Source organism: Doryrhamphus excisus, chromosome 16 (assembly GCF_030265055.1).
Source record: "Doryrhamphus excisus isolate RoL2022-K1 chromosome 16, RoL_Dexc_1.0, whole genome shotgun sequence".
Taxonomy (NCBI): Eukaryota; Metazoa; Chordata; class Actinopteri; order Syngnathiformes; family Syngnathidae; genus Doryrhamphus; species Doryrhamphus excisus.
Window position 1 is genome coordinate 8,478,682 of NC_080481.1, and position 23,786 is coordinate 8,502,467.

Sequence of the window (23,786 nt, forward strand, 5' to 3'; positions counted from 1 at the left end):
CTTTAGTCTTTCATTAATATTTGAAGCTTGTGTTATTAAAATGATATTTTTCTCATTTTATGACATGATTGTTTATACCTCATAAAAACTATTTTCAACTTTTTTGTCTTAATATATTGACTTTATTCTTGGAAAATTACTGATTTTTGAAGTTTTTTTGTGTTGAAATGTTTTTAGAATGTATCACAGGCCGCACTTAACTCTCCAGAAATGATGCCCTGTAGAAAATGACACTTATCTGTAAATTATTTCAGCTTTTGTTAAATGGAAAAAAAGACCTTGAGGAAGACATGGTATTCCCATAGTACACACAAAGGGGACATCAATTATAGAGGTTTGAACAGAAACACCCAATGGTAGTAAAAATAAAAATCAGTGGAGTCTGGATTTGTGTCATTCATCACGTGAGCAAATGTTTATTTATTCCTGTACATGACCGCCTAAATGATAGTACAAAAGGGAATAGAAAATACAGAAAACTGCCCTCAAATGATCCATAAATATTCATATTGATGCACATTGGTTTGACAAAACAATGACGTCTGTAAACATTTCAACATAATGTGTGCACTACTATTTAAAAACCACAGCAGTCGCATACTTATCTGAAGGGATACACGGTCGAGACTAAAAACTAAGTCCGGGTTAAAAATATGCCACTTGGGTTTTCATCATTTGGAGTGTTTTTTGTAACTCTGCTGCACTTTTGGTCTTATCCGCTTCTCTCTCTCTCTCTCTGTGTGTGGGAGGTCAGTGAAGGCACCACCATGCTGATGAGCTGGGGAAGTTGGAAATGAATGCGACGAATGACAGCAGCCTTGGCAAATTTGATGGGAGATGCGACACAAACAAATAAACACAGGAAACAGACCAAAAGGTGAAACCCGGAAAAACAAGGTCCATTATTGTATCCGACTAAAGCCTTCCTTCAACTTTTAGGCTTCATAAAAACCTACATAAGGAGTTTCAGCAGTTTCATTCTGCTGGAGACGTTAATAAGGCAACCTGGACTTGGGAGCTACAGTGTCCATGGACTGTGACGCTCGCACATGCACAAGCTTTGATCCTTTGTGGTCACCTGCTGACTCTGTAAATCTAATTCACAGTTTATCCTTAACAATCCACCTTGAGAAAGAATGAAAACAATACAAATTTGGGTCCATTACATTGTTTGGTGGATGATAAATAAGCATGATGATCAGCACATAGGAAATATACAGTGTATTAAGAAGATTGTGGACCAATGCAACGTTGTGAGGCATGCTTGGAAGGTGGTGGAGCTGATAACCCATTACCCTGTCATGATCACCATGGTCCACCACAACACCTTCAAGAAGGCAAACAAGTGTTTAGCGACCCGTTGAGTGGGAGGAGGAGCTTGCACCACCTGAACCAAAAACAAACCAAACAATGAGCGGCGTGTGCATGGTTCATCCTCAACTGTGCACACGCGCAGCACTTCCTGCACTGGCCTTGCGCACGAGCACACACAATGCAAGGCTGCACAAGGACACTAAACATGTACACATCCCACAAAAGGTCAAGGAGAGGAGGCAGGCCTGGCTCAAAGGATGTTCTGTCAGAATATAGTTTACTATAACACGCTCTGCGCGTGCGCACACACACACACACACAAAACGCAACACCCAACCCCCCCGTTGGCTATTCAATATCGTCCAAACACGTATGAGCAAGCATCTTCATCGCCGCCGTCATGGCGTTGGTAACTACCAGCTCATGAGTGAAGTGCGTCCCAGTGTCATGAAGTACACCTGACTAGCACCACCCGCCCGCACCGAGGCGAAGAATACCTGGAGGACACAAGTAACAATTCAGACTTTTTCTATTACACAATGACATCCCCTCCGAGTTGAGGCACGCCGTACCTTGTCGTTCCTCTCGCACAAGAACTTGAGTCTCTGGGCTCTCTTGTGCATAAAGACACCATCCAGGTGGCCGGTCTCCACCGAGCGGATCTCGATGGCCTTCTCGCCCCAGCCCATGATCTGGTTTGACCTAATGTAGGCTGCACGCAGGGAGACCGCATTACAGGTGCGCCTCGGTTTACATTTTTATCATCTTGTGGTTACGTAGGCGCTCCCGTAAATTCACACGATGGACATAATAACCGGGCAGTGTACTGCTTGTAGTATTGAGATGGAAAGTTTGATAGTTTATTTACTGTTCTTGTATTGAGTGGGTCTTGTGTAGTTAATTTAGATATAAATTAGGTATAGGATAAATCACAATCTAATAACGGAACTCGTACCTGAACCTAAAGCCGCTTTAAACATGGCTGTAACGAACAACGTCCCTCACTTACCCACTGAAGTCGGCATTTCCCCCCACTGCAGCACCACGTCCTTGGTGATGCGCCCGTAGGTGTTGACATATACGCCCTCGTCCTCGTAGCACACGAGCAGCTCAATGCCATCGGTGTTGGGCAGGATGATGATGGCGTGGCACTGAATGCTGGTCTGGATCTGAAAGCCGAGGCAGGTGCTTTGAAGGTGGGATGGGAAAATGAGGAATGTGAGGGGGGGGTCACTGAGAGGGGCATTTACGTGAGTGGGTAGGTAGATGTCATAGACGGCGCCCGAGTCCACATCCACAGCATGGAAGCCTGAGCAGGAGCCATAGATGACCTTTAACCTCTGACCTTCCTCCACCGTCAGGTCCACCAGGAGAGGCTTGTGCACGAGGTCGCCAAACGACTTCAAACAAGCCAAGATGACATTAGTAGGTCGGCAAACAGAGGAACAAAATTGCAGTGAAGCCTCGGTTTTCGACAAAAATCATTGCTGAAGATGCTAATTTTTGGATTCATGCTGAAAACCGTGACGCCGCTGTATCTGACTGGATGGTCCTGCTCACCTTGAAGGCCATGAACTTGTGGTACGGTTTGGGGGCCCAAGCGTAAACCTCCACAGAGTTCTTCAAGGCCAGCACTAAGAATTTTATCCTCTCGTATTTGACTGAAACACAAAGTCACCCAATTACAAGGAATGGCTTCCTCTCAGCCAGAACTTTGGACCTCTGCCCACGTACCAACTTTGTAGTGAACGCAGCCCTCCAGGTCGCCCACATTAACCCAACCCTGCTTCTTCTCCACCTCCGGGTCATTATGCAGGATCTTGTTCCGAAGCCACGACAGGTAATAAACACGGAGCTTGTTCTTTTTGCCTGGAAGAAACCACAGAGTCATGCCAAAGCTTTGTCACGTTTTCTGCTTCATCAATAAGGAGATCCAGGAGATGTGATGCCTGTACCTGATATGGTGACGAGGACATTAAGTCCCTCCAGCACGTCCATTTGCTGGATGCGCCGCCGGTTGATCAGCGGGTACACTTTCCCCTGACCGCTGCGGTCCAGCAGCATCAGGCCGCTCTCAGTCCCGACCAGCAGGTTGACGCCTGTTGTTGCAAACGTGGCTTAGCGACTCCTGCCCGAGGAGAACTGTGACGTCATGGTACAAAGCCAACTTACCCCAAAGAGCGGCGCACAGGATCTCCGAGTTGAAGCGCTTCTTATATTTGCGGATCTCTGGCGTGTCGCTGGGCGGGCGTGTGTTGACAGGGTTGACATTAACCACCGAGCCTTTGCGGGACGGGTCAGACCTCAACGGGTCGGCTAGACGCACGTCCTGCCCAAATCCAGCTGTGTGCAGACAGGCGACACGGTTCTCCTCAATGCATTCGAACACACAGAGAAGAAAACTTCTGACCTACCCATGTTGTTGAGTGAGCTGCCACTGGATGGGGAGATCTGGAGAAGACGAGGGTCGATGAAGGGAGTGAAGGAGGAGGAAGATTTGTGTTTGGACATGGAATTGCTCTCCGACTGGCTCTGTCCAAGACAGGAATAACAATAATGGACTCGACATGGAGCTAACGACATAATGGTCATCACTCTCTTGCAGGTGGTCCTCGGGTTACGTACCAGTTCCGATGCCAGACCACTTTTGGTGTTAGTCTGAGGTGAAGCCCCAGTAATAAAGCCACTAGTTGGGTTATTACTTGGGGTGAGGTGATAAGCATTATATTAATAGTGCAATATTTCCTTCATCTTCGTAAAGCTGTGGGATTGCGGTTCGTGACGTGTTTTTTCTCAAAGGCAATTCATACCGTCTTTCAAGTGTTTGCAGCATTTCTTAAAATGCTGGCTTTTCAACTGTATTAAACAGCAACATTTCTTTGGCGTCTCAGGGAGTGTTGAGTTTTTCCCCAGAGGGTCGGGTGAATATGCTGAGGTGGGCAAATTAGTTGTGTTTATTTCCCCTCCTAATTTCTACAAAATTGAATTGCTCCTCGTGAGAATCCACTCATTTGCTGTGTGTGTCCTAGCAGCCCCCGCCTCTTCCCACAGATCAGCGACCTGGAACGACGTTTACTGTACTGTTAAAGTTATGTGATTTCTGACTGTCTGTGAACACCACATGTATCCTGACTGCGTAACCACAGAGATCAGTTGCTTGCTGATGTTTTTTGGCGTGGTTCGGGTGACAGTAGCCAGTAGGTCCACATCCATAAAACGAGAGTCATGCGATTGAGGCATGTGTGGCCAATACTACTCATCCTTGAGCTAATCTCGCCTTTACTGAACATAAAGCGCATATGCAAGCACAAAACGACGTAAACGGAGGACCACCTGTATCACTTAAAATAGTACCAATTGTGCAACGCAAGTTGCTACCTGGTAACACAAATACAAAGTTCTTTGTGTGAGAGACAAGCGTTATAGAAAATAAATAGTAGACACACAAGCATGTCAAAAACATCTAAATGAAGTGGAGATGAGTGCAGTTTTGAGGTTAACACAGACAACAAAGCGGAAAAGGCAGAAATCATGGTGATAAGGCTGCTCATGATTAGGTGCAGGCAGAAGAGGATCCTAAATTCACCACCAAGATGCATCTTGTTTGAGGTAGTAATGGAGAAGGAAAAAAGCCCTCTAACACGTTACTGGGAATCAAAGCTTGTTAGTTCACCCTAAGAAGTTCCGAGCAGGTTTCCTCCCTGCTGTGACTGTGCTCCACCACCAGGAGGCAGCCGTGTTAGCAGCAGGCATCAGCTTGGCCACAGGGAGGCAGAAGAGAGGCAGAGCGAAGCCAGGAGATGCAGAGATGCTTGACCCAACAACCAGGATGGTACTCTGGGTTTTATACAGGCTCGGAAAACTTTTTTGTCTGTTACCGTTTACAAATACAGTGGACCCTTTGTTTTCAATTCAGACATTTTAATTGGGCACCTGATGGCTCTAACTTTGTCTTTTGTTCGAGTTTCGTACACTGTCGCTGTTTTGATACGATATTGCATGAAACATTTTAGTCCTGTTGCCCTGTGCTGTATCGTTCCGCTGAATCGAGTGCCCAAACAAAGCACCCTACATGCTGCTGACTGTTATTGAGCGCAATGCGAAATAATTTGTCACAGGGCCAAAGAAGGTTGCTAGTGCAAAAAAAAAAAAAGGTAAACACTCCTGAACGCGTCATTTCTTCACATTGTTTTCTGCATGTTAATCTATAATTATTTTGTATATTTCCATTCATTTGTTGGAGTATAATTGGCTTGACATTACTTTCTATAGAAAAAATTGCCTCGTATGTTTCGGTTTTCATTTAGCTTTGTAGAATAAACAAAAAACAAAGGAAATGAAATTCGAAATGATAACATTTCACTGACTCTTTGCCTGTGCAGTTATAAATGTTGACTAATGATGGCGACAGTCAAACCCTGAACCTGGATATTTATTTTTAAGTTAGAGGCCACCCAGCGTGTGAGCATGAAGGCATCACTGCAAAGCGATCTCGTTTCACTTTCTAGTCAGGATTAAATGTTATACTACTTTAGTGGCTAGTATAAATTTTGAACTCCAACAACTTGAAAACACATGCAACTGCTACTTGACCCAGATTGGCCGCCTGTATATCCGAGCCTGAACACGCCCGCAGTCCATTCCTGCGTTGCTGGCCTCAGCGGAGTGAGGGCCACGTACCTCAATGGCAACAAGCTTGTCCAGGGGATTCTGTGGGGACGTGGCCAGACTGGCATGACTTGGAGATGATGAGAAGGAGGAGAAGGAGGAAAGCATGGATGTGGAAGAGGATGGGGAGTGATGGCTCTGCTGGATAAGGTCTGGTAGGTGGTGAATGCGGCCAGCGAAGCCATTTTTCTCTTGGAAGGTGTGGCTTGGGGGTAGGGGCTGGCCGTGAGCGGGGCCGGCCGGGGAAGAGGAAGAGGAGAGACTGACCAACCGCTTTATGTCAGCGGTGCTCTGCAAGCAAGAACAGGCACACTTTTGGGCTCAGGTAGCAGCAGGAGGTGAGATGAGGCAGCGTGCAGCTTTGTGTCTTTAAGATCCTCTTCTTCCAACAACATATTCTCAGTGGGTCTATGGTGATACACTTACAGTATATACTTCACACAAAAATGGAGGATAGTGATGAATTAGTGGATGAAAATGCTAAACAAGGGTAGATGATGTTTCTACTGATGGAAGTCACAGTTGTGTGCCGATAAAGATCTTCTCATCTCCTCTTCCTACCTGTCTGATGACCAGTGTACCATCCTTAGAGGGTGTAGTGGCCTGCTCACTCTCTGAGTCTTCCACAAGCATAGTTTTGGCAGACACAGTTTCTCCATTACTGATCCTCCTGTGGAAGCCATGAGAGGATCTGACATCCACAATCAGACCCGTTTTAACAAAATCTTTGTCAAAAAAACCCAAAACAAAACAAAAAAAGACAGCAAGGTACCTACCCAGACCGAGAGTCCTCAGCACCCGAAGTGGACTCCTCCCCTGCCTCCTGATCTACTTCTTCATCGTCCTCCTCATCGGTGGTGCCGGACTCCTCGCTTGAGGAAGAGTAGTCGGTCACTTTGTGGGGAGGCCGCACGTCGTCCACTGCACGGAGTTCCTTAGCAAGGGCTGTCAGGTCCTGAGGAGCGGTGAAAAAGATGAGTAAGGTGACAGGAAAAGAAGCACACGTTTCATTGTGATTGCGTAAAAATCCACCGTTGGAGGTTTCAGCCACTGCATACACAAACAGAGCAAAGCAGGAAGTGTGCAGGCATACATTATTACTCAATTCATCCTACAAAGAAAATGTCTAAATAACGATGCCACGACAAAAACAACACAAAAAATTGGTTGTTTTTACACAAAAATAACTCTTTAAACAAATAGCACCAAGAATTAGTTATAATTTTCACATTTGCAAAGAAACTGTGTGCGCACGCATGTGAATGCGTTAATGTCTACATGGCGAAATGCCTTCTCACTTCCTGGTTGTTGCAGAGCATGGGTTTCAGTGGGAGAGATGCAGGCCGACCACCAAACATTGTATTCATGTGAAGGAACACATCAGTGAGTTTTTCAGACTTTTCATAGTTTTTCTGGTCCTGCCACTTTTTCAGATTTTCAGTAAAATATAGCTGTTGGATCTGTTTCTGCCCACTGGACCAGGTACGGGTGTAATTGAAATTTATTCATTCATTCATTCATTCATTCATTTTCTACCGCTTATCCTCACGAGGGTCACGGGGGTGCTGGAGCATATCCCAGCTGTCTTTGGGCGAGAGGCGGGGTACACCCTGGACTGGTGGCCAGCCAATCACAGGGCACATATAGACAAACAACCATTCACATTCACATTCATACCTATGGACAATTTGGAGCCGCCAGTTAACCTAGCATGTTTTTGGAATGTGGGAGGAAACCGGAGTACCCGGAGAAAACCCACGCATGAGAACATGCAAACTCCACACAGAAACGCCACACAGAGATGGCTGAGGGTGGAATTGAAGCTGTGAGGTCTGCGCGCTAACCACTAGACCGCCGTAATTGAAATTACCTATTGAAAGTGTCTTTATGAAACAGGTATGTTTTTATTGTTTCCATATAGCCATGTTGGTGTAAACATTGCCCCCTCCCGCTGGTTTTATCATCTTCTCTTGGACTTCTTTGCTCAATCATAAATACCTACAGTATATGTTATTTCCATCTTCATGACAGATTTTTTTGACTGATGAGACTTGCACGCCAGAACGATTTATAGCCCGGAAAATACGATAAAATGTTGTTAAAATGTTCTACTTACGGCAGGTCGGGTAGGCCTAGCCAAATTCTTTTCGTCTGTTTTTTTGGGAACATTCTCAGGGCGCTGGAGAGGCGATCCTTCAGATTTGGAGGACGCTTCAGAAGAGAAGAAGCAACAGCATTAGTGGCCGTTGGATTTGTGTCAGAGTACAGTATCAGGGGACTCACAGCGTGGCCTGAAGCGGTCCCCAGGACTGGCCTGGGAGCTGGAGTTAGAAGAGCCAGAGGAGCTACCGCTGCCAGGTCGAGGCTGCAGCTTCTCCACACGGTCCCACAGAGGGCGGTGCTCCACATTTCTATTCCAAAGTAATAGTGGTCCAAAGTTCAATAACACACCCAAAAACATTTAAGGCTATCACTATTTATTCTAATGTCCTCTCTACTTACCCAGATGTGCTCCTCTGGCCGCTAGGCTGCGATGGTAGTGGAGACTCTCTGCGCGACAGTACAGGAGATCGGGACGTTGTTCTCACAGGTACCTAGATAAGACATACACAATGCTTGCTTTATGAGTGTGAAAGTGCCGCCCACCACAATTCAGACACTTTTCACATGCATTGTCAAATAGACATTTTGCGACTGGGCAGCATGGTCAGTGGAGTGACAGACATGAGAATGAGGGAACTGAGGGGAGCACACCAGGGGAGGGGAAGGAGCCCTCTTGATTCCTTACCTTGGGTGGCACTTCGTCACTGGGTGGGGCCTGAGGCTGGTGGAGGGGCGGCTGGGGCTGGGGATCAGTGCGGGCAGGCGATGGGTGGTGATGGTGGGGATCTTGGGAGCGCATGTGGAGTTGTGCAAAGTTAGCAGTAACACCACCGGGCTCACTGAAGGACTGGGAGCGAGCGACCACAGGCGGAGGAGGAGGAGGCGGAGAAGGGGCAGCACTGTTGCTACTCTTTAGAGCGGCAAGGTGAGACCACTGGACCTTTAAGGAGTGGGGGAGGGGGAAGGGGGTGAAACACACTGAGACATGAGGGAAGATGCGTGGTTCACATACGTGCGCATGCATACAGGAGACAACACCAAACAAAGATTGACGAAAGTTGGACATTAATGTTAACACATACATTTGCGCTCCGGTATGACAATTGAAGAAAACCATAGCACAAAAATGACCAACCTTCACTCAGGATGGGTACCAAAACCCAATTTCATGCACTTTTCTGCACTAAATGAATGCAGACTCAGCCACCTGCTGAGGTATTGAATTGATATTGTGCAAGTAACGACAACTATGCACCATTTCATTTCAAGTTTCATTTTGGCACAAATGTTGGATAAAGTTAAAACAGTACCCATTTATAATCTTTACAGTAATCATGGTATTAAGTACGCGTTCATTTTAAAACATGCAGGTTGTGGGCTCATCTTTTGTATATGCTCCTCCCAACAAAGTCTTGAGTATACATGAATTACGTAGTTTTTACATATGCTAAGTACAAAATACACAAATGAAGCCAAATAGTCATGAAATTGATTCCCAAGGTGTTTATCAACGACAATGTTCACATTTTGGTTTATGCAGGAGTGTGGAAGGAAAGAGGAGGGATGAAGTGGAGGGGCTACCTGAGGCTCCATGGGCCGGTGCATGGCAGACGCCTCAGATGAGCTACCGTTGGAGAAGGGTTCAGCAGAGCGGGGGGGCAGAGGGGGTTGCTTGGGAGGAGGGGCGGTCTGAGGGGAGCCCTGAATATTCTTACGGTACCGTTCATCAGCCTGGGGTGAGAAAACCACAAGGGACAAACAATGAGGTGAGTTTGGGAAACAGGAGGGCTGAGAATTCATCTCAAAATGTCCATCACAGTCAGCACGCTTCTTTTTTCGCTACATACGAGTGGCTAGGGTGATGAGTCATGCTTAAAGCTGCGCAGACACACATAGATACTATCTTCTCAACATTGAATAATTATTTTTGAATAATGAAAGGGAGGAAAATGTTAATGACGTGTCGCGGCTTGTTAGTTTGGGCTTTGTCCGTTTACATGCAGCGGACCAACTGGCATTGGCAGCACAGCCATAAGTCTCCCAAAGTTTGGTCTCCCAAAGAGAAATGGTGACGACTATCTTGCTGGCACCGCCTGTCGCTGTTGTCAAAGCAGCGGAGCAAAGACAAGCGAGGAGGAGAAGATGGAAAGGTCAGGCAGCAGGGCGGTCAGAGCCAACGAGGCGGTTCACCTCTTTGATAGGCTGTGGAGGATGATTGACAGGTCTATCAGGCTCAGCATGTTCTCCCAGGGGAGGTGTGGAGTCAATGGTGGGTTCATGAGGGGGGCTGGGACTACGGGAGGTGAGCCTGCTGTTGACGTTCTCATCAGAGTCACTTTGCTCCAACACGGACGCCTGAGCTTTAACGCAGTCAGGGTGCATCGTCTGTGGCACACCAGAGCTCTCCGACGACTCCCTGGCAACGGCACTGCCAAGGAGCAGAGCTTGTGGGGGCAGGGTGAGGACTCTGTCGGGGGGTGGGGAGGTTGTTGGGGGTTTGCTATGGTCTGCGGGAACTTTGGCCTTGTCGCCAAGCCGCTGTTGGGATGCACGGCGGAGTGACAGCAGGTAAACCTGTTCCTGCTGCAGCCGTTTGTGAAGCCGCTCAGCCTTGCGCTGCTCCTCAAGCTCACGCCACTTGAACTCCTATCGCAGAGTGGGGCAGGATTCAAGTAGGGGGGATTCAACGCGGTCTACTCAATCATTAAAAAAAAAATGCATAGTACATTCTACGCAGAATGTGTAATCAAACAGAAGACTTGCTAGGTGGAATTGTCCCAGAACTTCCACGGTCCTCTCAAACATGAATAGATAAACACAGACCTGGAGTCAATTGAGATGAAGTCGTGTGTGTGTGTGTGAAGTGACAGACAAGCAAGTATACACTGCACGCAAGTAATTAGTTGTACTGACCAACAACATGGCCTGTTCACGTAGAAGCTGCTCCTGTAGCATCTCCAAGTGCCTCTGTTCCTCCTCAAGCTGCCGTCGGATGTACTCCTGTCAATCATAAGCCAAGGGGAGCAGTCTTCAAATTACTAAATCCACAGGTCTCTCCTTTCTCCACTGAGAGCTCAAAAAATACTTGAATATAACGGGCTGTCAGGCCCATCCAGCCATCCTTACTAGCATCACTGCTTGGCTGGAGTCTATCTCAGCTGACAACAGTGATGTGTTTATATATTTTTATATTTCTTTGTCATGACTTTTTTACTGTGCGTTGAAAGCTGAAAAAGCGGTGTGAAATGTGACTACGTTTTTAACAGACCTGTTCACGGTCATTCCTCCTCTTCTCATCCTCAGCACGCCGGCGCTCCTCCTCCTCTTTGCGCCTGCGATCCATCTCCTCAATGCGCCTCTTTTCCTCTTGCTCCCGCCGACGCTGATCCCGCTCCTGTTGCCGTCTCATCTCCCGTTCGCGTCTCTGTTGCTGCAAGGTTCAAATGAATGTGACACTGTGTTCTCGTGGATACGTATATCACATTAAATTGCCACTGTTACATTCCTTTCGTAGCAGATGGAGAAACAATGCACAAAGTCAAAGTAAAGTCAGTTAATCAACGTAAGTAATAGAGAGCAGAGTAGAAAGTGTCCATCATACAAACATCACGGAGGTCATTCTGTTCCGCCTCAGGAGTTCTAATAGAACCTAACCTCCTCCAGTCGCCGTCGTTGCTCCTTCTGCTGCTCAATACGCTTCTGCCTCTCAGCCAGTAGTTGACGCTTGTACTCTTCCTGCTCGCGAAGCTGCTGCTCCTGCAACAGTTGCTGACGACGAAGTGCCTCTGACCTCTCTTTGTTCTCCTGCTGCAGGCGGATGAAGTCCCTTCGCAGCGTGGACTCACCCGGGACATTAACGATGGAGCTGGGTCATGACAGTCATCGCACAAGTGTTAAACTGTGCCTTGACACTTAGTTTGAACAATGGCTGAAAAGTAGAAACAGCGCTGGAAGCAAACCTTGGTTCTCCCTCCTGCTCTGGGGGATCCTCTTCCTCCTCCTCACTGCCACTGTACTCATACTCCGTTTCATCTGCAGGGAGGAGGACAGTGATCTAAGTGATGCAAATATCTCACTACAACAGTGTGATCTTCAGAATTCGGGAGACCCGTGTACCTTTTTCACCCCTCTTCTTCTTGGTGCGATCAATGTGGTCTTTCAGCTGAATGCGGACCTGCCTCTCATTGGGCTGGTCTCGGATGAAGGGGTGTTTGAGCAACTGTTCTGTTGGCGGCCGCTGTGTGTAGTTCTTCACGAGGCAGCTCTCGATGAAACTGAAAAACTTTTTGGACCTATGAGAGAGACAGCACCAAGAGATTTCACCCAAACTGTGAAACTCAACACAGTGATGAGTGGAGGGGTTGGAACGTGCAACGGAAAGAATACGTTTGGGGTATAACTTATTACACACATTATCTTTGACTTTGGAAAACTGTGAGAAACATTTTCTACTCTTTTCTGTTAAGTTGCAGACCAAACCACATATTTGATGTCAAAAGTACGGCCCTGGAGCCGAATAATTTTGTGAGAATATTGAGGGGGAAAAGGACATAAAATCATTAAAGAATCCTGGCTGATATGATTTAAAAAAATGTAAGTTAAAATGGAACTACTACTTACCATTTTTTGGATTTCAGCCTCGGAGGAGGGTTTCTTGGAATCAGGAAGAGTGCTCTCATTGGGTGCATGTCACAAAGCGCTACAAGAACATGCATGGATATATATTAACAGGTTGAAGCAACAAACAAAAAAAAATAGTAAAAAGAAGCCCTTACGTGGGGCGCCTTCCGCCATCTCAATGGCCGTGATGCCACAAGACCACAGGTCACTCTACAAGAAAACTACAGCGTCAAGCACACATGCTCACACCACCAGGTAGCCACTGCTGAAACAGAGGGTCTTACTCTGTAGTCATAGGTCGCATCAGGGTTTTCGTCGCAGGCGATGACTTCAGGGGCCATCCAGTAGGGAGTACCAATGAAGGTGTTTCTCCTGCCTACGGTACGATCCAGCTGGGCACTCACACCAAAGTCCACTGGGGAGGCGGAGGTTTGATTGTTTGTAACTCTTTTCCGACAAATAAAAGTGACAGCTTGCATCTCCGCTTACCTAATTTCACTTCGGCATTCTCAGTCAACAGGACATTCTGTCCCTTGATGTCACGGTGGATCACATGGTGGGCATGCAAGTGAGCCAGACCCTGCCCAGGATGGAGACAGAGCAGATGAGTGACTTGGAGGATTAATAAGCACTGTATTGTTTGGACTCACCGTGAAAGTAAGAATCGGTTACAAAAAAGACGAGCAAATACCAAGAGAGGAAAAGAGCACTCACTCGAAGGATTTCTCTGGAGATGTAGGCAATCCAGTCCTCCTTCAACTGGTTCCCCTTAGTGTTCTTCACCAGGTCTGTGATAGAACCAGCTCCACAGAACTCCATCACCAACTAACACAAAAATATAAAAAAATGTAAAAAGTTTTTTTTTCCCTTCATAAAAAGGAGATAAACCCATCTGACCCAAATAATAAGACAGGCGGTGTGGCTGTCGTCTTAAGATAACTCAAATAAGCGTGCTTTCTAAACAGCTGCTGCTGATGATTTTCTCCCTTCTCCAACAGCTTAGCATTCTTGTATGGATTGGACGACTTACCCAAAGCTGGTCGTCATGTCCTGGTGGGCTCTTTTTAATGAAAGCCCCGTAGTAGGTGGCGATGTTTCTGTGATGGGAATACTTCTTCAGCATATTAATCTCCAATTTAATTTCCTCTTCTTCATCCTGCAAACAGACAGCGATGTGTTGTGTTCTTCAACATTACAAGGTAGAAAAAACGTGTGTGTGTGTCTGTATATCATATTGCATCAAACACAAATCACTTCCAGGGAGTTTTGGTCAACTGTAGAGATTGGAGACCCAGTTCTGTTTTGGGATTAATGATGCATGGTCGAGTCTCTACTGTGTGTAATCCATTGAAAAAGATAAATGTAACTAAATATATGTTGGATTGATGAGAAATTCTCCACCCAAATCAAATGGTTCATAAATAATTCACAACCTTTGAAGTGTCCTCAGAAGGTCAGGTCAGATGTGTCTGCAGTGCAAAAGCTCTGGAGAACACACTGAATACACCTACACCCTAATTGTGGTGATTGACAAGCGGATTGTGGTCTTCATGTTGTGCAGACGTCACCTTTAGCACAACAGCAGTTGGCTGCCTCTGTGATGTAAGCTTTGTGTGCGCGTGCGCATAAACACACTCTCTCTCTCACACACACACACACACACTCACACACACCACCTCCCCCATCTGACCCTCTGTGCTGTGCAGCTGTTGGATTATTACACTCCTGGCTGCAAAAGCCTCATCACCACTCGTCTCACAGTCACAGACAAGACTTGGTGATGATAATAAGCTTTTATCTACCACAAGCACCTGACTGGAGCATTTGTTATATTGCAAAGCAAAAGAGAGACAGGAAGTGGAAAGGCATCCATATTCCGCCCAAGGCCTGCAGGGTGGCGAGGAGCGTCTATGTTTAAGAATGTGGGTCAGTGTGTCTGTCTGCAATATCTCCACAATGAACAGACAAAAGGGGCGGGCACGCGATAAGCGAGATGACTGGCTTGCCACACCTGTGTCCGCTCACACAGAACAGCAAACAGTTGGGCAATAATCTTAATTCTGGTTAACCGTGAACACAAAGCAGTTGTCAGACAATCAGTGTGAATCATAGTGACACATGTGGGGAGCGGCAGCAGACACGCCAGCCCTCTACTAAATGCTCACATTTTGTGACAGACATTGCAAGTCAATTTTTCATCTATTCACACAGGTGCAAATTGAACCACCAAAGAAGAAAAAGGCCACTGTGATTGTGAAATGATGGTGTTATTGGTATTCTAACGTATGTAATGTAATGCTATTGATTCATCATAACTGTGTATAAAATATAAGCACAATGTAACCAGGGTTTTTTTTTAATGACCGCTGAAGTTGTGTAATATAAAGACAAATAAAACTATTTTTGTTTTCAATGACTGGAAAATTGGTCAATTACATTTGAGGTTTTCCCGGACACCTGGGAACCTGAATATCATGTGCCTAAATAAATGCGTTCATTAGCCAAGGCTGCATTATTATTTACGCACATATTGACCACGTTGAAAACGTAATTTTTCAATGTTTCATTGCGCTTTATTTTGAAAGCATGCACCGGAATCGCCTGTCTGTCTTGCTGGCATTTCCGTATGTCTCACCCAATTAGTAGCAGCACGTCTTGTGTTGACTTTCGCTTTGTTTCTTATTATCGGGAGAATGTACAATCGCCTGTAAAATGGTCAGAAGACGACAGCTTGTCTCATGCTCAGCCAATCTATGCCAGTGTGTGTGATCGCTCACGTTTCAATATCGTTTGACTTTCTGGCTTTTTTGTTTACATGCCTGGCTGGTAGCATTTTGCTAGCTACAAGTGGCTATACGCTCATGGGAGACATCGATCATCCTCACTTTTTTTAAAGTGTTACTTAATCTTGCTCCCTTGTCATCATTAGAATACTTATAGCTTGTCTTCAAAACACTAGATGTGTGGCAAAGATGTGCACCTGAAACACACAGTGTGTACAGCTTTGATATTTTATAAGCATTCTGTTCAAACATGACACCTGTATTTAATGACATAGGAGTGTTGAGTGGATAAGTGCTTTGTAAATAAAGTACAATTTCAATTTGAATTAAACATAGTAATGCTGGGCTTTACCTCTGTGACGTCCATGACCTTGATGGCGGCCAGCTGTCCGGTCTTAACATGTCGTCCCTGTGAGGAGAAAGAGCAGAAATGGTTTCTTTCATTAAAGTATGAAATTCCATCATATTTCCCACTATTTCCATAGCATTGCTGATTGTAAGTGGCCACCATTACATATATAGCAGTAATTGTACAATCATTGTTACTAAAAAGGTGCCAGATTCTGAGTCAGTAACAATAGTTTAAATATACAGGACTAAAAACGACAACACTTTAAAACTATTATAACTTGTCTGTACAAAATAACACCTTGAAGTGGCATAAGACTGTGGTGTTTTGGTGATGATATTACCCGGACTTTGAGAAAAGGACAAAAAGGTGCTCAGTCAAAAATCACTTTATTCAAACAAATGACCCCACCAAAAGTCATATATACAAAATGTTACCGCTCCCTTTTCCAGCTTCATCCAATTAGTAGTCAGGACACATTCATGAACGTACAACAATGGCTTAGAGATTTGACACTTCTGATATATTATAGAAGAACTGAACTAGAGCATGAGGACGTGCACATGTAATAACACCGTTATACACAGCATCATCTTAGCAAGCACATTCCACATACTTTATGGATTAGGACAATAAAAGCCACAAAGGCTTAGGGGCAGGAGAGAGGGATGAGAGGGACACTTCCATCTGTAATCCGCTCCGCTTTGATCCCAGGAGGTTGCTGGCTGCTGCAAACAAAACAAGATGGCCATCTTTGGCTGCCAAATCCCTGAGCATTGATGCACTGCCCAAGCCACAAGAATATCACCCAACAATGTTCAACAATCAACTGCGTGCTTTCAAAACAGCGTCAAGTATGGCACTTGGCGCCATCATGAAGTGGCTTTTTTAACTTGGCACATGGGTGCAAGGTGACTGACGGTCCATACTAGGTCACACGGGGAAGGAGGGGAGGGGCGCATCATGTGATTCTTTGTGCGTGTGACCTTTCCTTGTGACGAGAGCAAGGTCACCATCTCCACTGTCGGCAATAAACGAGGACGCAGGCCGCACCGACTGCACGCAGCTGCCTTACATGATGCTTATCACACATGATCCCGCGTGAAGCAGCAGCACATCACATTCAGAAGCTTGCCCCCCCCAAACACACACTATGCCACTTCATACCGTTGCCGCATACCAGCACAATGACCCACTTCTCACTGACCCGCACGGAATCTGAATGGAACTTGGGAATGCCCATGAAAGTCGATGGTCAGGACACTTTCAATAATGCGTAATGTCTGCCAGTGTTCTCTGTGTCTCGACCGAAACACTTTGGTAAGGACGTACGCTGAAACAGCAACATGTGCACACACACCGCCAGAACACAGACAGTTTTTGTTCAGGCTGAGAACATTGCAAGTCTTGTGACACCCATTAGGCTGAGGGTCATCGTGGGGGAGATGGGCACAAAAGAGATGTGTGATTTTCACCATTTTTGAATTCCAGTGAATCTAATGAGTGATGCAAACCCAAAAGCCTGCTTGGTGTTGGCACAATAGTGAAAGGGATGGACACAATATGGGACTGCAACCCCCACAGCAGGACGGGTGACACATTCAACACCCCCACATTGTGACCTCAGAGCTTCACAGTCCAATCGGCACTCAGGCTCCTAGGACCTTTAACCAATCAGACTCATTTATTAGCCAGGGAGACGACCCAGGAGGTGTAAAAAGTGATGGATTTTAAAGTACCAGGAGGTTGGGTGTTAGAAAAAACTTTGTTCGGCACCAGTACCAACCCACTCGGGCACCTCATCTTAAAGGGAAGGACAATAACCCAACCATTCTTACTGCTTCAATATCCATGAACCATTGGAATGAATTAATAACAGAAACTAAGGTGCCACTGTATTTAAGAAAAAAATTAAATCAGCCACATGACAAAATTTGATTTGGACTATCTAGAGTCGGGACCCTCAACCGTTTTCAGGCCAAGCACCCCCAAAGCTAATGGTGAGACGGCACAGGGAACCCTACTATACATACAGTGGAACCAGATTCAAACAAAAACCCATTCTAAATGTAAATAAATGTTGACAAAAATGAAAATGTGGCACCGGGACACCACCTTCCTGTTTTGCAATGAGTTATTTCTGGACTTCTCACCTTCTTTACCAAAATGCTGGCACTTTTAACTCCATTATGGGTGTTCTACTGCTGATTACTAAAGAACGGAAAAAGGTAGAAACAACATTTTTTTTCTGACGAAAGATGAGAGTCTAATTCATTCATTCATTCATTTTCTACCGCTTATCCTCACTAGGGTCGCGGGGGGTCCTGGAGCCTATCCAAGCTGTCTTTGGGTGAGAGGCGGGGTACACCCTGGACTGGTCGCCAGCCAATTGAGAGTCTAATCTTTTGGTATATACCATGTCTATATAGCCCAAAAATGATCAAAAATGGGCAGTACCAAGAGGGACAACTTTTGAAAAACGACTGAGCTTAATAACGCAACAAGGCACGACATGACAAAAGTACGATGGAAATTTCCTAAAAAACTCGCTACCTGGGGTGTAAGCTGTATAAAATTGTACAGAGAAAAATGTCACAGCCAGGCTGCAGTACATCCTGCTGCAAACCTCTGAACTCAAGCCTTTGTGCAATGTGCCTGTTTTTACGTTATCATGACTACCTTATTGTATTACTCCTCCATCCAGAGCAAGGCATCTGAGATAGCAGACTGAGCCAGCTGCTCCGACACCAGATGATAAAAGGGAAACCGAGAAACAGCCTCTGTGTGCACTACAAGCATTTTTTATGCAACCTGGAGACAAATGACTAATGAGTTGAGAGCAGCCGTGTGCTAGCATAACGCTCCCACTCACTCACCATTTCTTTACTACAAACTCTTCTCTCTGTGCTGACCCGGTTCCTCCACTGGGGCCCAGTGCTTAGTTTATACTGGTTAGAAAATAAGTGTGCCAACCCTGGTTCTATGCACAGGTGCCTTCATGTTAATTAGATCCAGACTTCCACTTAGATCAGGGAGACAGCCACAGCCGAAGTGGGTGGTTATTTTTTTATAATGGCTGTCAATCAAAATCTGTGTCCAACTTTCCACACCCAAGCAACGGTGGTGCATGAGCTACTGTGATTATCTCAGTGGGGACACGCAACAGTAAGGTAAAGTCGGAGGTCACAACCAAACTATTCTGCTCCCCATTATCATCAATAAGCAACAACAAAGCCACAGAGAAATGGCGCTAAGGAGGCCTGCCGACTGTGACCAAGTGCCTGACAAAGCAGAAAAAGGCCTGAGAGGGAGGAACTTCACCCTTTTTTTCCCAATAAGGGGGAGGCTGTTGTGCTTTGCCTTGCAGACAAACGCCACTTGTTCAGAAAGATAAACCAACATAAGCTTTGTGAAAACTGGTGTCCAGTGAAGATTTCCAGCTGCTCTTCAACCACACGCACGTCACATGACCCACTCAGCTGTCAATACGCCGATTGAGTGCTGATCAGTAAACCGCAGAAAGCTATGAGTCCAGTGTAGACCGTCGTCACTTGAGTGAGTGGTTTTTCAACTTTTACATACAGTGAAGAAAATAAGTATTTGAACACTCTGCTATTTTGCTATTTCTCCCACTTAGAAATCATGGAGGGGTCTGAAATTTTCATCGTAGGTGCATGTCCACTGTGAGAGAGATAAACTAAAAAGAAAAATCCAGAAATCACAATGCATGATTTTTTAACAATTTATTTGTGTGATACAGCTGCAAATAAGTATTTGAACACCTGTGTATCATCTAGAATTCTGACCCTGAAAGACCTGTTAGTCTGCCCATTAGAAGTCCACCTGCACTCCATGTATCATCCTGAATCAGATGCACCTGTTTGAGGTCGTTAGCTGCATAAAGACACCTGTCCACCCCATACAATCAGTAAGACTTTAACTTGTAACATGGCGAAGACCAAAGAGCTGTCCAAAGACACCAGAGACAAAATTGTACACCTCCACAAGGCTGGAAAGGGCTACGGAGCAATTACCAAGCAGCTTGGTGAAAAAAGGTCCACTGTTGGAGCTATCATTAGAAAATGGAAGAAGCTAAACATGACGGTCAATCTCAATCGGAGTGGAGCCCCATGCAAGATATCACCTCGTGGGGTCTCAATGATTCTAAGAAAGGTGAGGAATCAGCCCAGAACTACACGACAGGACTTGGTCAATGACCTGAAAAGAGCTGGGACCACCGTTTCCAAGGTTACTGTAGGTAATACACTAAGACGTCATGATGTGAAATCATGCATGGCACGAAAGGTTCCCCTGCTTAAATCAGCACATGTCAAGGCCCGTCTTAAGTTTGCATATGACCATTTGGATGATACAGAGGAGTCATGGGAGAAAGTTTTATGGTCAGATGAGACCAAAATAGAACTTTTTGGTCATAATTCCAATAAGCGTGTTTGGAGGAAGAAGAATGAAGAGTACAATCCGAAGAACACCATCCCTACTGTGAAGCATGGGGGTGGTAGCATCATGCTTTGGGGGTGTTTTTCTGCACATGGGACAGGACGAGTGCACTGCATTAAAGAGAGGATGACTGGGGCCGTGTATTGTGAGATTTTGGGGAACAACCTCCTTCCCTCTGTCAGAGCATTGAAGATGGGTCGTGGCTGGGTCTTCCAACACGACAACGACCCGAAGCACACAGCCAGGAAAACCAAGGAGTGGCTCCGTAAGAAGCATATCAAGGTTCTAGCATGGCCCAGCCAGTCTCCAGACCTGAACCCAATCGAAAATCTTTGGAGGGAGCTCAAACTCCGTGTTTCTCAGCGACAGCCCAGAAACCTGACTGATCTAGAGAAGATCTGTGTGGAGGAGTGGGCCAAGATCCCTCCTGCAGTGTGTGCAAACCTGGTGAAAAACTACAGGAAACGTTTGACCTCTGTAATAGCAAACAAAGGCTACTGTACCAAATATTAACATTCATTTTCTCAGGTGTTCAAATACTTATTAGCAGCTGTATCACACAAATAAATTGTTAAAAAAATCATGCATTGTGATTTCTGGATTTTTCTTTTTAGTTTATCTCTCTCACAGTGGACATGCACCTACGATGAAAATTTCAGACCCCTCCATGATTTCTAAGTGGGAGAAATAGCAAAATAGCAGGGTGTTCAAATACTTATTTTCTTCACTGTACATTTTGTTTTCTGTTCCATGCGGCCTTATCAGAACCCATCTGGTGGGGAGGCCGCGGTCATCCCACTCTCTCTGGCTCTTAACACTACCACCTGATTTTTCAAGTGTAGCGGACATAGAAGCACAATCATGCAGATCCATTTTCTCAGAAGATGGGGGTCATTGGACCACTTGCCTCAGTCTGCTGCTTAAAGCACAGCTAAATTATTTGGGGCTCTTATGGTAGTCACTCAGTTACAACAAGGTACACCTACAAAATCTGATTTAATGTACAAACTTTGTCTAAAAAAAAAAAAAAAAAAAAAAGGTAATACAATCAAACCTCAGTCACCCACCCGTGATATGCAATTTCAGATGGAAATAGAAAATATATATAGAAAATCTGTTTACAACCTTCTAAATACTGCTTTTCACTTATCAGAGCCCTCTAGCCATAAAATAACACCCCTATAGTCACTTTACACACGTATTGCACAATATAGTAAACCCACTAAGACAAAAAAAGCAATTTAAAACATCAATAAGACACATGCTGATGTAAATGTCTTGCAGTGCTACAGGAGCGGGGGGCAGACAGCAAGTGACATTGGGGGTTCAGTCGAGTTTTAACTTGGCATGGTTTCCGGCCGCAACAGTAGGTCGTGTTAAGGTTCCCACCGAACCTAGCAAACAGTGTATAATAGTACACATCATCACAGCATCTTTGAATGAATCTTCTGAATGCCTTATAATTTATATTTTCATTAATTTTGGAAAATAATGATAAATGATAAATTAATGACAATGATAAATGAATCACCCACCCTCGGCCATCTCTGTGTGGAGTTTGCATGTTCTCCCCGTGCATGCGTGGGTTTTCTCCGGGTACTCCGGTTTCCTCCCACATTCCAAAAACATGCTAGGTTAATTGGCCACTCCAAATTGTCCATAGGTATGAATGTGAGTGTGAATGGTTGTTTGTCTATATGTGCCCTGTGATTGGCTGGCGACCAGTCCAGGGTGTACCCCGCCTCTCGTCCAAAGACAGCTGGGATAGGCTCCAGCACCCCCGCGACCCTCGTAAGGAAAAACTGGTAGAAAATGAATGAATGAATAAATTAATCACAATAATTTTATCATTTTGCCGGCCTGAATATATTTCCATGTGAGCGTGTTCCTTTTCCTTGCCTCACCAGGCAGGCCTGAAGAGAGTTCACTCTGTGCATTGGTTTCAGCACTTTGCATTCCATAGAACAACAACATGAACAGAGTGAGCCCTCTTCTCAGTCTTTGTGTGGTCTTTGTCTCGGTGGGTGGAGTCGGGGCCAGTAGAATACACACCGAGTGCAACATAGTATAGATTATAACAGGCGGATACCCATTCACCAAACTGGACTTGGGGTGCGCTCACACTCAGTCTGATTTGAATGTGTTAAAAATGATACTTTAGAGCGATTTGGTTAGCATTAGAGTTGTTTTTTTTGTGGACCAACTAAATAATGCTCTCATTTAAGCATCACGGATGCCAGCTGGTGTGTAAACCTCCCTCCCTGACGCCTTCACAGCCACACTAGACAGTGAGTTCACACTTTTAGCTTGTTGCCTAGGTCTGACTTAGCAGGGATTTTTAGATGCAGGTTTGTGCAGGATGCAGGGCTGAACTGCGTTACGTCAGCACCGTCCAGTCGTGTACGTTGTCAAGCAAAGCAAACGACCTCTAGTCCATTGTAACTGGAACAAATATGAACGCACCCTTAGTCCTGATGCAACCCAGGATATAAAAATGGGTTCTGACTTTCGAGAGTTACTGTAAGACTTCCTTTGCCTCCTGAGTAAGTAAGGCAGGGTGACATAAGACAGGTGATGCACCAGACGGACTGAATCATTCTCTTGACTCAGTGCTCGCAACCGGGGTCACAATCAGGGTCAGACAACTAGGCATAAAAGTGATGTCATGTTTTATGTGAGCATACAGCCTGAAGGCAACATCTGTAAGACATCCCTTAGCAAACTGTGGGTTGTTTTGTTCTCACGGAGGTTCAGGGGCGGAAAATGAAAACAAGCCTGTGGTGACCATCCGTCTCCTGCAGGACAGACCACGCACTGCGCCTCCAACCAACCTTGTATACTTGTCCGTAGGTTCCATTTCCAACCACCTCCACCAATTCAAATATCCCGGCTGGGTCCTGGAAGAGAAAAGACAGATGGGGCGTTATGGGGTGTTATGAGGAGCATTGTGTGGCGTGAGCCAGCTGTTGCGCCCCGCTAAAGCCCTCCGTTCCCACTGCATCTGGAACAAAGGAAAAGCAGACAGCGGCAACACCTCGCGACGACTCAGCGGTCATTTCCACCACTTCGCCCGAGACAACGAGCGACATGTGTGCCGTATTTACATTAGCCACATTGTATGATGTGTGGTTTGTCGAGCTAAAACATATAAAAGCGACGAAAGCATGGAAAAACACACTGATCTCAGGTCGGAAGCACTCACTCACCCGCAGTGAAGCCAAGTCGATGTCTACTAGACTTTTAGCTGGGGAGTCGTTCGCCATCTTTCAAATACAAGCCTTGCGTCCCTTTTCCACCTACAGAAGTGTCATTTGTCTCTGTCCTGATCTCTGTGTGGTCCACTTCTCGACAGTGAACACGGGGCTCTTGCTACTCCATGTTGAGGTGGCACCAGCGGACTCCCTGTTAGCTCGCTACTAGCCGCCCTGGCCTGCGTCTCAAGCAGGAATCGGAACTTCCGCCCGTGGACTTCAACGTAAAGGTTTCTATAT

General features: G+C 45.7%; 1 protein-coding gene across 10 annotated transcripts; it reads right to left on the bottom strand.

Annotated features, from left to right (window-relative positions):
* Positions 1 to 362: 362 nt before the first annotated feature.
* Positions 363 to 23,725, bottom strand: LOC131104069 (mitogen-activated protein kinase kinase kinase kinase 4-like). 10 transcript variants are annotated; one of them, XM_058050821.1, is made up of 31 exons: positions 23,502 to 23,722; positions 23,127 to 23,192; positions 15,841 to 15,897; positions 13,736 to 13,861; positions 13,420 to 13,530; positions 13,195 to 13,285; positions 12,990 to 13,120; positions 12,861 to 12,915; positions 12,706 to 12,784; positions 12,202 to 12,377; positions 12,045 to 12,117; positions 11,740 to 11,950; positions 11,354 to 11,515; positions 10,999 to 11,085; positions 9,667 to 9,816; positions 8,771 to 9,025; positions 8,485 to 8,576; positions 8,266 to 8,393; positions 8,099 to 8,193; positions 6,759 to 6,937; positions 6,544 to 6,652; positions 5,995 to 6,273; positions 3,729 to 3,846; positions 3,487 to 3,657; positions 3,270 to 3,413; positions 3,049 to 3,183; positions 2,875 to 2,975; positions 2,565 to 2,714; positions 2,324 to 2,483; positions 1,887 to 2,026; positions 364 to 1,811 (listed from the first exon to the last, which is right to left on the bottom strand). In XM_058050821.1, exons 1-31 carry the CDS (start codon positions 23,556 to 23,558, stop codon positions 1,728 to 1,730), a joined length of 3,972 nt encoding a protein of 1,323 aa, XP_057906804.1. In that variant the 5' UTR covers positions 23,559 to 23,722; the 3' UTR covers positions 364 to 1,727. The 10 variants fall into 10 exon arrangements, with proteins under 10 accessions (XP_057906803.1, XP_057906802.1, XP_057906807.1 ...); XM_058050820.1 differs by having other exon boundaries at positions 363 to 1,811; positions 2,324 to 2,714; positions 23,502 to 23,725; XM_058050819.1 differs by having other exon boundaries at positions 363 to 1,811; positions 2,324 to 2,714; positions 6,544 to 6,673; positions 23,502 to 23,724.
* Positions 23,726 to 23,786: the final 61 nt, after the last annotated feature.

Coding starts and splice junctions, on each gene's coding strand:
- LOC131104069 (XM_058050819.1), bottom strand. CDS start 23,558: ATGGCGAACGACTCCCCAGCTAAAAGTCTAGTAGACATCGACTTGGCT. Junction 11,951..12,044: donor GAGCAGGAGGGAGAACCAAG/GTTTGCTTCCAG, acceptor GTCATGACCCAG/CTCCATCGTTAATGTCCCGG. Junction 6,274..6,543: donor GTACACTGGTCATCAGACAG/GTAGGAAGAGGA, acceptor TCTTGCTTGCAG/AGCACCGCTGACATAAAGCG.